Consider the following 15,123-nt stretch of genomic DNA (forward strand, 5'->3'; position numbering starts at 1 on the left):
GCCTTGAAAAGCGCTATATAAATCCAAACCATTATTATTATAATGGTCACTACACTGGACAGCTCTTCAATGGCTGTTTTCTTGCAAAATCTTATTTTTGTGTCAGTGCTGATGGTGTACTTGCACATAAACCACTACATTGGACACTGATGTGTCACTCCATACCCTGCCACCCAGTCAAAAGGTATGTTGTCCACCTAAGTGGACATGTAAAAAACTAAAAGTACATGTTTCAAAAAATGAAGTTCAAAAATCTTTTTTTAATGCCTAAAGATGAATAAAAATACTTAAGAAAAATCCTGATCAAGGTTGTCATAATTCATGCATGAAAGTGTTAAGTCACTGCTGAACTGAACTTTAAAATATTTTGCTCATTTTTAAAATATGTGCTTCACAGTTCTCTGAACGTCATGAAATCTCAGCAATAAATTAGTAGATCTTTAAACTGTGCTTCAATTAACAGTCACCACATATCTTGTTAAATAAATCATCGCATACAAATCAAAAAATAAATAAAAGTATATTTGCTGCTCATGTCTTCTGTGCGCAATAACCAGCTGCTGTAATAAATGTATTATGATGATGATGATGATGGTGGTGATGATGATGATTATTGTTGTTGTTGTTATTCAAATTATTTGTTTCTTTATTGAGTATAATAACACTGGACTGTGTACAGTAGAACAAAACATTGTCTATCCCGAACACAAACTTTAGTCCACTTCAGTCTGAGCTCGGAGCTGTAAATGTGTTGTGATCAGTGGTTTCATATGTGTTTACTTTAATATTTATTTTTCCCCAGTGTTAAGTTTACAGTAGCTAATTAAGACAATCCAGCCTACAAATGCAATAGAGTATATGCAGAAAACAGTGTTGGAAAATAAAAACATTAGACTAAGGATAAAATATGTAGTGAAACTACAGGGTCAACGTGATCTATGAGAGTTTGTTTGTGCTAATGCTGATCCTTATTTCAGCAAGGTTTGTCTTGGATCCTTTTTTAAATGATAGTGATGATTGTTAAACATTGTCATGCTGGACTGGCATCAGTTTATTGTGGATGAAAGAATGGGTTTGGCAAAGGTTTGGCAACCACGGCTGTAAACAAGCTGCCATCATTCTGTAGTAATGATTTCAGAACCAAGATCTTGGGAAGTGTGTAGAGAAAGAGCAGACTGATAGGAGAGCATAGAGGGACCATGTTAGGCTCTAAACTACTGTGTTGTTGAAAAGCATTAGACGGGTAAACTTTGCTGTCCTTGCCTTGCTCATGTCTCTATCTTTCAATATGGTTATAGATCACAATGTTGACCAGCATGGCAAAGATCCCATCTAAGAGCTATTTCTGGCAACATTTTGGTGAAAATGTGTGTAAGATTACACTCAAATCAGCAGGAAGTCAGTTGGAATAGCCTTTATTTCTTCTGTTTTTTTGCTTTTGTGTTCTGATTTAAGACTGGACATTAATCTTCAGCCTCACGTTTTAGTCTCTGAAGAGAGCCACTTTAATATAAAGTGTTGTGCAGTCTTTAACAAAGACGTATAGACAGTTGTTATTTATTAATAATAATAAAAGAACAAAACATCATAAAAATGCATTTTTTAAATTTGCTGAATCAGGTCAGGTATCCAGCTCTGTCTAATAACAAAAATATGACTTTCTGTGGAAAAGATGATTTATACCTTATTACAGTACACTTAATATAAAGTAGTTTCAATGACTTGTTGTCTCACATCAATCAGTGACATAAAGCATAATGTGAAAAAGTCAAAGATAAATTCTTTTAATTGCCATTTTCCTCACAGGAAAAACATTTCAGATAATGTTTTTCAAAGATATGAAAAGCGGCTCCCAAACCACAAAACTTCTTCCCGCTGATGCAGATCAGGTCAAAGTAAGGCATGCGCTGGGTGTGACTGCATGTTTCTGGAGAAAAAGTCTGTCTACAAGGCTGTGGAAAGACACACTTCGCCCAGCTGATACTGAGGTTTGGTTTGAGCTTCAAAATGGTTTTCCTGGCCTTTGAAATTGAGCCTGTGAAATTCACGCATGATGACTGACAGAGACTTCCCCTTGGTCTCAGGCAGGAAAAGGCCAACATACAGTGCAGACAACAGGCAGATCGCTGCAAAAGGCACAAAGCAGTACTCACGCAGGCCGCTCTGTGAAGGGAAAACAAAATGTTATCAGTCATACGTTTATCAAACACTACATTAAAAATTCTGTGTATTCAAGTTATCATTGGGAGAAACAAGCTGTATTTAGCTAAGTACATTCACTATTTAAAAAAAATAGAGGGGGCAACATCAGGAAGGGCATCAAATCACTTATGTCAGGAGTGTTTAACTCCAGGCCTCAAGGGCCGGAGTCCTGCAGGTTTTAAATGGTAAAATGGTAAATGGCCTGCATTTGTATAGCGCTTTACTCAGTCCTTAAGGACCCCAAAGCGCTTTACACTACATTCAGTCCTTCACAAACTGGTGACGGAAAGCTACATTGTAGCCACAGCTGCCCTGGGGTGCACTGACAGAGGCGAGGCTGCCGGACACTGGTGCCACCAGGCCCTCTGACCACGACCAGTAGGCAAACACGGGGTTAGTATCTTGCCCAAGGATATTTGTCATGCAGCCAGGAGGCAGCCAGGAGGCAGCCTGGGATCGAACCACCGACCTTCTGGCTGACCTGCTCTGCCACCTGAGCTACAGCCACCCCAGGTTTTAGATGTGTCCTTGATCCAACACAGCTGATGTAAATGAATAAATTACCTCCTCAACATGTCTTGAAGTTCTCCAGAGCCCTGGTAATGAACTAATCACTTGATTCAGGTGTGTTGACCCAGGGTGAGATCTACAAACTGCAGGACACCGGCCCTCGAGGCCTGGACTTTGAGACCCCTGGAGTAGTGAGTAGTGGGAGTAGGATTCACACCCATCCACTTAGAAAGCTGTATTTTGATATTTTGCAGTTATACATTTTTTTTAAGCCATATACTAAAAGAAATATTAAAAGAGGATTCTTTTGTACATCACCTATAGGGCCTGTATATTGATATACTGATGCATCATGACTGTTAGTCCCTATTGTGGGTTGAACTCCAAAAATGCTGCTCCTAAATTTGTGTTCTTACCAGCTCCAATATTAAGATGGTAAGCTATCTAATAGTCAGCATTTTAACACAAATGGTATATAATTGTAATGTTGGAGGAGTGCTACTGTCTCATTTGGCATCTTGGTTTTCCGACATGGACTAAACCCATGTGACCCACTGGCTTTTCTTTTCTGTTTTCTGTAGTGGTAGAGCTGGGACCCTATTCAGAGAGACAAGTAAATGTCAAACACCACACTGAAAACTAACCTATCTTTGTACCATCTAGTAGTGATGGGCAGATGAAGCCCCATGAAGCACTGGAGCTTTTCATCCAATTGGTTCACCCCAACGCGAAGCTTCATGAAGCTTCATTTGCTCTAGCAGGACACCTACTGGACGTAAAAATAATAGCTGGCATGAATTTGAAGAGTGTGGCATTTTGCACACAGCCTGTAAATGTCAACAACAAAAGGAGTGTGTAAAACATGTATATTGTAGTGATGGCAGTATACTGTGTATATTTATGCTGGCAGTATGGAAAATGATTATTTGCGGCAAAGTTCGAACCGCTTCATGAACCAGTCACGTGGTACAGCCGGGCAGCGAGGCTTCGGACGTCATCATTTTCAGCTCCTCCCATAAATGAAGCAAGCCTCGATACGCGCTTCGCGGAAACGCCCCCTCCATTACTCGACACACGCTCCGAAGCCTCGATACAGAACGTCCCATCACTACCATCTAGCCATCTCCACTAATAAATAACATGGTAACATGAAAAGCGCTTTATACAGTGCCCCAGTCTTGTCTTAGTAATAATATTATTGGCATATGAACACCATTCTTGTGCTTATTTCTCCTCGCTGCAGGTTTGCTAATTGGATGGATGCATGGACAGATGGACAGACGCTGACTAAAGTGTGGATGTAGCAACAGACTGACTACTAAAAATGGGAAGATCATTCCAACGACGAACAGGTTGAGCCACATCATGGAGCCAGCAATCATGTAGGCTGCCGGCCGAGCCGCCTGATTGAAGATCTCTGTGGGAAGAATGCCAGTCACTCCAGCTGAGAAAAAACAAAAAAAACCAAACAAAACCGTACTGGTTAGATATATCAATATAACATATCAATATAACCACTGTATCACACTTTTACACACTCCTGCAGTACTCTGTAGTGTATCAGAGTTTAAAGTGATACAGTGTGTAGTCATTTTACTTTAGTTGTGGAGATGAACAAAGGAGTAGCCAACCAAGTAAGATGCTGAAAACTGATAAAATGTAGTAAATATGTTGATCTAAATAAGTAAAATGTGTAGATAGTAAAACACGATGACATTTTGTTTCAAATGTATGTTTGAGTACTGAAACATTTTGAACCTGTCGCATGTAAAATCCCGGTAAAAGACTTACCTGGTCCCATGCCAAAGCTGAGAATATAGGTGTAGACACAGGTCATGGTCAGGTACGACATCCAGGTTGTATGGTGCTGTGTGCATGTGGGGAGGAAAGCAGTGAGCAACTCCTAGTCAAGAACATTATTATATCTGACAGAGACCATAGAGTTGTGACAAGAGAAGTCTGTAAAAACCCCAAATCCCAAATATGTCACATCACTTCCTACTTTACCCAATGTATATACTATATATGTATGCATGTATGCATGTATGCATGTATGTATGCATGCATGTATGCATGTATGTATGTATGTATGTACACACATATACGTGTGTGTGTGTGTATATATATGTGTGTATATATATATATTTATTTATTTAGGGGTGCAACGATACTCGTATCGATATTGAACCGTTCGATACAGTGCTTTCGGTTCGGTATGCATATGTATCGAACAATACAAAATTTGTAATTTATTTTTATCAACTTTCCTTCTGACGATGCTGTCTGTGTTGAGCGCTCAGTGAATCTGCGTTCGACTACTCCGCCTAGGCTGCACTGTCGAGCGCAGATCCACTGAGCCTTCAACACAGACAGCATCATCAGAAGGAAGAGCGCAGGGCAAGCTAGCAAGACAGAAGTTAAGGTCTCCTTGCAACATGGCAAATTGAACCTCCCCCACCCTCATTCAGATCTGGCGTTTGGAATTATTTTGGTTTTCATGTGACATATGACCCTGAAGGTAAGCGCGTCATGGACTAAAATAAAACAGTATGTTGGATGTGCCACGCAATGCTCAATTACATGGGTGGGAACTAGTGTGTTAGCGCGGTTAGCTCGTTAACGTGTTGGCCGTCTAGCCCCACGCAGGGGTAGCTCGTTGACGGAGATTTGCCGTGTTGTGGCGTTGACGTCATTTCAACGAGATTAACGCTGACAGCACTAGTGGGAACACAACGAATATGACTGCACATTTACACTGACATCATCCTAGTGCAAAGACAAGTGGAAGCAGACAAAAACAAGCATGCATGCTACAAACTTTACCCGAGTCATTTAGACAGCCGTTAGCACATGATTCTCCTTATGGGGACCTGATATGTTTAATATTGTGGCGAGCTCAGACAAGGAGGAGACGGAGGTGTCGTTTGGTCTTGCTTCCCGTGAGCTAGCCAGGGAGCACAGCCGTTTATTGACATCTGCAGAAGAACACTGCCGCTAGCTAACTGCTCAGCGCGGCAACCGCACAGCAGCAACAACAACACACAGAGCGCCCTCTGACCCCGGAAGCACACACCGTCGCAGCGAGAAGGCGTCACCCGTCACTATGGCAACATAAACAAAACATAACTGTACAAACAGAACCCCGAACAGCCCTGACCCGCTACATAGCCCCCACCTAAGGGGTCAGTCGTCCCCGACGACCCCATTTCCCCACACAAAGTCCTGCAAATGTCCAGGTGCCTTCTTTTGTCACTCGGGTCAGAACATGGGGTGCCACCATCATCCCACTTCTGACACCAATGTGGCGAGCTCAGACGTTTGGTCTTGCTTCCCGTAAGCTAGCCAGGGAGCACAGCCGTTTATTGACATCTGCAGAAGAACACTGCCGCTAGCTAACTGCTCAGCGCGGCAACACCACAGCAACAACAACAACAACAACACACAGGGCGCCCTCTGACCCCGGAAGGACACACCGTCGCAGCGAGAGGGCGTCACCCGTCACTATGGCAACATAAACAAAACATAACTGTACAAACAGAACCCCGAACAGCCCTGACCCGCTACAATATGCTGCTGAGAATATAGCCCAGAAGAAGCGTATAGTATAGCTTTTATTTTGGAAAGAGCCATTTCTCTGTAATAAACTCTCTTTTCCAAAGATGAGTGATTCCTCAATCAGATACAGGGCTTGCACAATCGCTACCCCGTTACGTCGGGCTAGCGATTTTGCAACCCCAGTCGGGCTACCAAACTCTCGCTGCCCTGCCCGTCGGGCTATTGTAGGAAAGAAGGTGCGCATTCGCTGTCAAAAAAAAAAAAAAAACGCGCACAAGATATGAAGTTGCAAGGCGTGTTTGCATACATAAGATTTTCTGGAGGAGGACAGACATTTGTTTAAAACTCTTAAAGATGTCGAAGAAGCTCCTTTAAGCAATTACTTTGGTGTTCCTCTACCTCCAAAGAAATGTCAGAAGGAGTCCGAACCACAAAAGAAGCACGTATTCTCGGAAAAGTGGTTGCAGGAGGTGAGCTGGCTTCAAACAAATGATGAACGCACAGAGATGTGGTGAGGAATGTGCCGTGAAAATCCCACTTTAGCGGACAAAAACAGTGCTTTTTATATGGACGCAAACGCGCCTTGCAACTTCTTATCTGGTGCGCGTCTTTTATTTTGACAGCGAATGCGCACGTGCGGACCACTTATGTGCACCCGTGTAAATAACATAATGTTCTGCCGGGTGTGTTGTTGGTTTTCTCTCGATTTCTGAGTCGACAAGCGCCTTTGTTACTGGGACCAGTCATTTTAAGAAAGGCCCCCATTAGAACCCATGAGAAATGCAAGAAATGCATTATTGCTCAGTCTGCAATATCTTTCCCAGAACAAACACCAATTGCAAATAACATACGAAAAATAAACCTGAAAAATCTGTTTAGAACAGCGTATTATGTTGCAAAGAGTGAACTACCACTGGCAAAATTTAGCAGTCTTTGCAAACTTCAAAAAGCAAATGGCCTAGATCTTGGTTCCACTTGCCTCTTACCTGTGACTTCAGCGGAAATTTCAAATTCAGGATCTGACACAGACTGATTCATGTCATACACAGTTCTTACAAGTTCATAGAAATTTCTGTTCAATTAGAACCAAGTATTTGAGTTGATGATTGTAATTTTTATACAATGTTGTAATTTGTTTTTCAACAATTTTTTGATTAATGTTTTGTTTCCTTTACAATATTATACTTTAATGTATAATATTGTAAAGGAAACAAAACAGGAAACAAAACATCAATCAAAAAATTGCTTTCTTTTTTATTCGGGCTACTTACATTTATTTTGGGCTACCAAAAACTGAAGAGTCCCTGCCCGAAGGGCTACCAGGGATTTTGAAATTTTGAGAGCCCTGAGATATATTTATTTTTTTAATTACTTTTGTTTCAGCAACATTAAATTTAAAAACTGTACTTTTGAGTTAAAATATATATTTATAATTTTAATAAATGACAAATTAAAAAAGGCATGAACAATTCTTTTGTATCGAAAAAATATGGAACCGTGACACCAAAGTATCGTATCAAACCGAACCGTGAATTTTGTGTATCGTTGCACCCCTAATATATATATATATATAATGTTCTTCCTCTACCCCCCCCCCCCCCCCCCCCCACCCACACACACACACAATTTTTGCACATGTCGAGGAGCGTGTCAGGCTACATTTCACTGTGTGTTATACTTGTATAACTATGCATGTGACAAATAAAGAACCTTGAACCTTGAACCTCTATTGTTTGTCCATTATGCATTTCTCTTCTCTCTAGATAAATATCAACATGTGCCTGAATGCTAGCTCACAATGCCTCCCAGTGGTTCGATTTTGACACTGATGTGTCTTAGTTCCTTACCACTGGTTAAAGCTCATACAAAATAATCATAATCCTTAATAAAGTACAGTAACTATCAAGAACTAGATGGCTTTAGTCACTTTAGTCAATCTGGGGAAACCTGGTTTAATGACAGTACAGATGACTACGATAACACCTAAATTCAATATTGTGTGTGCATATATATATCACATAAATGAGCTGATGTTCACATTTAAAGTAAGCTGATTACCTCAAATGACAGAGCGATCGTGAAGACGACAGCCCAGAAGGTCATGAGGGTGAAGCCTCCTGCCAGCATGAACCTCCGACCTTTGTGCTCTACCAGCAGGTTCTAAGAGAATCGTAATGTGCATCAGACTCTGTTCTTATTGTGTCAAATGAGAACACGAGAGTTAGGTAACCAACATATAGCAGAAAGAATGACTGAGCGAAAGCAAAGTATTTTTATTTTATTAGTATTAGTTTTTGAAGAAAGCAAAGTGGAGTAAACATACTCAGAATATGGCTGTTAAATACTTTGTTTAGAGGTAAGCCCATCTCTCTCTTGTGTCATTTATAAACAGTTAATGTATTTGTAGTCAAAATGGGCAGCCTCTTTTTAAGTTGGGAAGGCTAATGCTGCAAGTAAATAACTTTATCTGCGTCTTTGCAATGAATTAGATAAATAGTTTAATAGAAGTCAGTCAGTTAACGTTAGATACAAACAACTATCCAGATTTTTCTAAAGGAATCAGAATCTGTCTACTCTGACCCCTGAAGTTCATTACACAAACTACAATAATGGTGTCACAATAACACTACATGAAAACACAAGTTTGAAGGTTTACAGACCTTCAAACTTGTGTTTGCTTCTTTGCTCTTTTCATTAACCTATTAAAATCTCGTTACTGCTGTGAAGGTCAATAAACTTGTATGAAAAACTTTTTACATTTAAACAGACAAACAAACAAGATAAACCCCATAATTCTGTAGCTCGTAGGACCACTTTAGCAGAAATCACTCAAAATATTCCTTTTCTGTATATCAGTCTTTCACATTGTTGTGCAGGAATTTTAGCCTACAGTTCTTTACAGTGTTGCTTCAGTTCATTGAAATGTGCAGGCATTTGTTTGTGCACACCTTTCTTAAGGTACTGCCACACTTTTTCAGTCAGGTTGATGTATGAACAACACCTTGTTTATTCTCTTTTCAAGTCATTCTGTTGTAGATGTTCCCCTGTACGGGGTATGTATGGGCCAAACCAGAAAACTTCCCAAACTTCTGCTTTTATAGGACACAACCCATGCTGATGATCCATTAATCAAGTGTATTTAAATAGCAGTGCCTGACTGCTACCTACTCTCTTAATTCCTAGGGAAGCAGGAAACATATCATTAAGTTTATTTTGTTTTTATTTTTTGTCACTTATTAAGGATTAAAGTAAAGGGAGCATCAGCTACTGCTTGTGTCTTTATTTTCCCTGCATGCAATGGCTCTGTCCCCCACCGGAGAGGCACTCCCCATTGTTACAGAACTGTTAGTTTAACTTGGTGTCTTTGTATCCACAGAAAGATTCAGAAATACCCAGAAAAACAAAAGGGTTATAATGACTCTTTAGCAATTCAATCAATTTTTTGCAGACTTCGTAGCTATGCGTAACGTTGTGCAACCTGCTAAAATGATTGCTGTATCACATTTACGCAAGGTCATGTAGGTGTTCCCACTTACTGGCTGCATATACACTAGTAGGGGTTATTTTCAGTCCTTATTCTGCAGCCTTCAATACAGCTTTAAAAACAATGCAAACAGTCTCTCTTTGGATGTAGCTGGTTACATAATGTGAGCTTTAATTATGGGTACTTACACACATTATACAGGCTGTGAATTCACATGTCCCGGTGCCGATTGTAGCATACTGGATTTTGTCATCTGATATTCCAGCCTCTTTAAACACATATGATGCATAAAAGTAAATCTGCAAGAAAAACAGAAGATGTGAGGTCACTTAAAACCATCATTCGATTTTCACAAGATTTTAATAAGCTGATTACGGTAGTATTTGTACAAAGGTAATAGTGTTAATACCCACTGCCCTCTCTAAAACCTCAAGCATGTGGTTAAAAGCCTTGAAACACATGATCATGTAGTCAGCGCTTTTCCTCATGACAAACTTGTAGCTCTCAAATTTAGTCTGTATGTGTGGCATGAAGGTTCCTATCAGGCTCTTCAAGCAAAACAACAGGCATCACATATTATTCATTCAGCAGTACAGTGAGGCCTGATACTTAATCACCAGCATACATAATTAATGTGACATGCAGAAACACTAAGAAACCCATCCATCATCTAAAATTTCTGATCAACTTTCAAATTAACCTGTGGCCAAACAAACATCTGATGCATTTCAGGATAAGTTACAGCGATCCTGACACACCCTCACAGCCAGAACACACACAAAACATCTCTCAGATCACAGCACGGATGAAATTTCTTCTTACCGAGTCATTGCCACAGAGCTGCATGGCACTGCTAATGATCATGACAGAGATGAGCTGCCAGCGTACAGAGCGATCAGTAAAAAGCTCCCAGGGGTGGCTCGCCCTCATTCCTTTGGTTTCGGCCTGTTCTTGCAGGATCTCATCCAGCTCGCTACTCTGGACCTCACAGCCTCGCAGGCGTCTCAGAGCTGAACATAAAAATCAAAAAATAAAATTAACACCTGATAATGATTTCTGTCTAAAATATGTTTTTATATGAAAAATATCCTGAGCTGAGAGTAGGGGGTGATGTACTGTTCGCTGCTGGTTGACATAATACAGTACGCACCATTAATACAAGCCTCCTTGTCTCCTCTATCAATGAGCAGATATCTGGGACTCTCTGGGAACCATGGCAGGGTCAGGAGCTGAATGAGTCCAGGAATGGCATTACTGGCAAGAAGGTACTGCCAACACGGCTCACTGCCCAAAATCTCTCTTTAAAGAAATAATCCAGAGTGTTACTGTGGATATTTGTGAAATCTACTTAACACATTTCTTTGTCAACAGATTATAGAGTATATGGACAATTATAAGCTGCACGATGAACAAACCTGAGTCCGACCACCTGTCCTAACACGACACCGAATGCTGTAAACACAGCTGATGACAAAGAGATAGCTCCTCTTAAGTGCTTTGGTGCACTTTCTCCAAAATACATGGGCTGCACATTCATGCTGATACCTGTAGAATGATCATGTCCTTTTAGGAGTGTTTGTTGAATAGTTATTTTTATTATATTATAAAATATATTTTGCTTGCATTGCTCTGTTATACCTGAGTTTACCGGTTTGCATGCATATTACTTATATGTTGTACTAACATACCGGCATTTATTCCAACCAGGACACGTGAGATCATGATCATCTCAAAAGATCTGGCGGTTCTACTCGTCAGTGCTAAAAGTGCAGCAGTCATGAGAAAAATGTTGTTCAGCAGCAGGCACTTCTTCCTTCAGGAGAAAAAAGAGGACAGTTATTTTTAATTATTATTATTTTTTTAATACAGACTGATGGATGAGATGTTACGTCATATTACAAGACCACTACGCAGAAAAATTTATTCTAGAGCTTTGGTTGAGTGTCACAGGAAGACTTGAACATTGTTAGACTTTTAGTTTTGTGGACACAAGAAAAAAAACCCAAAGCTTCATCATTTAAAAGCACTACAGTAAAAGTGCAGGAATCAATCATAATCAACATGAGTATAAAAGAAAAAACTCAAGTCATTATATAAATATGTAGTGTTGTGCAAAAGTCTTGGGACAAGTCTCCTTTCTTTATATTTAGTTTCCAAGGATCTAGACTTCTTGTAACTTTTTGAAACAAATGAACCAGTTTTAGTATCTTTCAGCTTTTTGTTATAAGCAACCTGTTGTAAAGCACATAATTTGTCTACATTTCTTTCACTGAATTTATGAAAATGTAAAAGATAGCACAGTTTGAAAGCATAAAATAGTATTTTTGCACCACCAAGGTGCTAATAGCTGAAAAGTGTGCTATTTTTGGCATGGTGTGCAGTGTGTCCTTAAAAAATTTGAGGAAACTGAAGACAAGAGAAAAACAGAAAGTCTCTTCATCTTGACAGAGAAAAGAACAAAAGGCAGCTAACATCCAACAAGAGTTCTGAATACCTTAAAGCAGCCTGGAGAACGATTCCTGAAGACTACTTAAAGAAATTACAAGAAAAAAAAAGCTGCTTAACACAGTTCAGAGTGTGTTCAAGAGTAAAGGGGGTCATACCAAATACTGACTTGCAAACTCGTTGGAATTGTTCAATTTTGTATATGCTGTATTTTCACATATGTTTGCACACTGCTCCTACTTTCTATTTTCCTAGCACAGTATAAAGAAATGAGTAGTGGTGCAAGACTTCTGCAGAGCAGTATTTACACGTGATGGAGGAAAGTAAATGAACGATCTATCATTCGGACAGCAGGTTGATCATTTGTTCTTTGCATGTTGAAGTCTCAATTTGTAACCTAGTGCACATGTGCTTTTACACCTTTACACGTGCATTACCTCCCAAAGCGTATGGTCATAGGTCCTGCAATAAGAGCTCCAGCAAACCCCCCCAACGAGAAGATGGAGACAATGATTGTCCAGACTAACGTCACCTGGTATTCCTCCAGCTGGACGTCCCATCGCTCCAAGAATGTTTCGTTGATAAAACTTTGGATAAACTGTGAGAGAAGAAGAGTCAGGCCAGCACTTATTACCACTTTCATTACATCTGAGCCACACTGTAGCTCCTTTAGCCAGTTTTTATTATTGATCTTCTCAGCAAAGAAACCTTAAATATTATATTTTATGAATCCACATCAGGAAGCAGGTGTCAGTGTTATTGTGAATTATCAAAAGGTTACAGAATTGTTTGCTTCTGGGTAAAGTTTGTGCTCTTTAATCAGTGCAGCTGCTGGGCAAAACATAACACTGCATCCAGAATCAGTTCCCAAAAAACCCTGAAACCAATACAATAAGAATGACTAATCACAGGCACAAGTAACCCAATTCTTGTTTTTGCCAAATTACACCGTGACCCAAATGTGAAATAACAGGCAAGAGTTTTCATAAGTAGCTAAGTACATGTACTATCAGTGCATGACTCTTGTCAACTCTTTTAGAAACCATATGTACTCACACGTATGTGTATAGCTATAAAGTAATGGCAGGAAATCATTTAAAATACAAAAACTTACAGTTGTGGGAGCATTCATTATTGCCAGGTTATATCCATACTGAAGAGTCCCTCCAATGGATGCAGAAGCAATCATCAGCACCAGTGTCAGAGGACTGCCCTGTTAAAATAAACAGACAGACATACAGACAGACAGATAGCTAGATCACAGTTGTTTTGTTTTGTTGTTACATTGTCTTAGAAAAAAATTATGTGTGTTAGAAATGTAGTAAAATCACATTTAAAAACTAAAGCCTGTCACATTACCCTGCAAGGTGTATCACCTAAACAGCTACCAAGTAATATAGCCATGCTGCACATCTGCATAAAGCTTCTACAAACACAGTAAAGGTATTTTAAACTCCAAAACAGACGATTTACTAAAAAAGACAAATTTGCTCAATTACCTTTTGTGCACCAGCATGCGACATTGTTGGTCAAAGGAGGTGGTAAAATGCTAAAAAGAAGTGGCACGATCAAGTCTGAAAACAAACCAGGCGTCAGTCCCCCATCAAATAATCCTCTACGCACAAGGTCAAGCCTGATTGGCTGCAGTTTTGCAATCAGCAGGTTGACGCACACACACGACCAAATAGATCACTGAGCTGATGTATTACCAGATCTTTTCAAATGCCACTGTAATGTTTTACCATCTTGCCAGTGTGCGAGTGTGATAACAATTAATGTCACTTGGTGCTGTCAGTCAGTAATTAAGAACAGCAAAAATGAAATCAGTGAAGCTGCCCAACCATAGAGGAGTACAAGGAGGTACTCCTGATAAATTCCAGTATATAAAAAGTACCTATTTGCACGAAAGGATACACATCAATATCTCAAATTTGAATAAAACATCTACAAACAGAACGTGCGATCTAGAACTGATCTCAGTACACTCAAAAAAATATGTTTGTTACGTAAATACAATGCAAAACTTTTAATGGAATCTGGCGATTTAGATAAGCAAATAACCATTATCAATTATTATTATCAATTAATTAGATAACATTTCATAGCTTCCTGCAGGCGCTCGCATTACTTACATGAATCTTAAGATGTTGCTTTTCCTGGTTAAGTCGATATTTTGTCTCTACACGCTGAATTGTTGATATCGTTTATATATTATATGTTATATTATATATTTTAAAAATATTTTTAATAAAAGTATTATTATTAAGTGTCCTTCTCCATAAACTTGCTGTTTATGTCCAGCAGATGGAGCTGGTTTGATATGCTGCTGCTGTTCTTTTATGGCATTGCAAAGGAAACCGCAGCGGATGCAGGGGAGTAGTTTAGCAGTTTTATAGCTGTCTATATATATCTAGTCTCTAATGTGTATATTTACATTTCAAGGAAAATACATCATGATTACAGTCATACTGATATTGGTGTGACGCTACCAAACTGTGCTGGAGCAAGGTGATGCTTTTTTTTTTTCAAGTGAGGAAATATATTCACGTTTAGCAAGTGTGGTTAAATATTCAAGGCATTAAAGATAAAGTGAGTGGTCAAAGCTGTCAGAGCTAAATTCAGCCAGCAAAAAAGCGTCCTTTGGCGCTGAAAATCATTTAATATATAAAACAAGTTTTATTTGCGCCTGTTTTTTTTTTATTTTTTTAGCTCTGATAGGAGCGTTAATTTCGGGTGGGTTGCTCTCCCAGTTGTTTTGGTTGTGTCCTGTAGAGCTTCAGACTACACACTATGAATACATAAAGCTAATCTCTATATGTTTCCAGTTCTTCATAATAATATTCGTCGGCCCATAAAGAAACAAGGAAACGTGTCTTTTCTCAGGCGCAAACCGAGCGTTGGATGCAATTGCGCAATTGGCGCAGTCG

General features: G+C 39.5%; 1 protein-coding gene across 2 annotated transcripts; it reads right to left on the reverse strand.

Annotated features, from left to right (window-relative positions):
- Positions 1-1,626: 1,626 nt before the first annotated feature.
- slc2a11a (solute carrier family 2 member 11a) lies at positions 1,627-13,871 on the reverse strand. 2 transcript variants are annotated; one of them, XM_026167427.1, is made up of 12 exons: positions 13,696-13,871; positions 13,311-13,409; positions 12,634-12,794; positions 11,440-11,564; positions 11,167-11,296; positions 10,902-11,050; positions 10,574-10,761; positions 9,940-10,050; positions 8,326-8,427; positions 4,504-4,579; positions 4,029-4,156; positions 1,627-2,163 (listed from the first exon to the last, which is right to left on the reverse strand). In XM_026167427.1, the coding sequence occupies exons 1-12, from the start codon at positions 13,717-13,719 to the stop codon at positions 1,945-1,947; spliced, it is 1,512 nt and encodes a 503-aa protein (XP_026023212.1). In that variant the 5' UTR covers positions 13,720-13,871; the 3' UTR covers positions 1,627-1,944. The 2 variants fall into 2 exon arrangements, with proteins under 2 accessions (XP_026023212.1, XP_026023211.1); XM_026167426.1 differs by lacking the exon at positions 13,696-13,871 and having other exon boundaries at positions 12,729-12,794; positions 13,311-13,396.
- Between the last annotated feature and the right edge of the window lie 1,252 nt (positions 13,872-15,123).

Source organism: Astatotilapia calliptera, chromosome 5, assembly GCF_900246225.1.
Source record: "Astatotilapia calliptera chromosome 5, fAstCal1.2, whole genome shotgun sequence".
NCBI lineage: Eukaryota > Metazoa > Chordata > Actinopteri > Cichliformes > Cichlidae > Astatotilapia > Astatotilapia calliptera.

Coding starts and splice junctions, on each gene's coding strand:
- slc2a11a (XM_026167427.1), bottom strand. CDS start 13,719: ATGTCGCATGCTGGTGCACAAAAG. Junction 12,795..13,310: donor TAATGAATGCTCCCACAACT/GTAAGTTTTTGT, acceptor CTTCTCTCACAG/TTTATCCAAAGTTTTATCAA. Junction 4,157..4,503: donor CAGCTTTGGCATGGGACCAG/GTAAGTCTTTTA, acceptor GTTTTTTCTCAG/CTGGAGTGACTGGCATTCTT.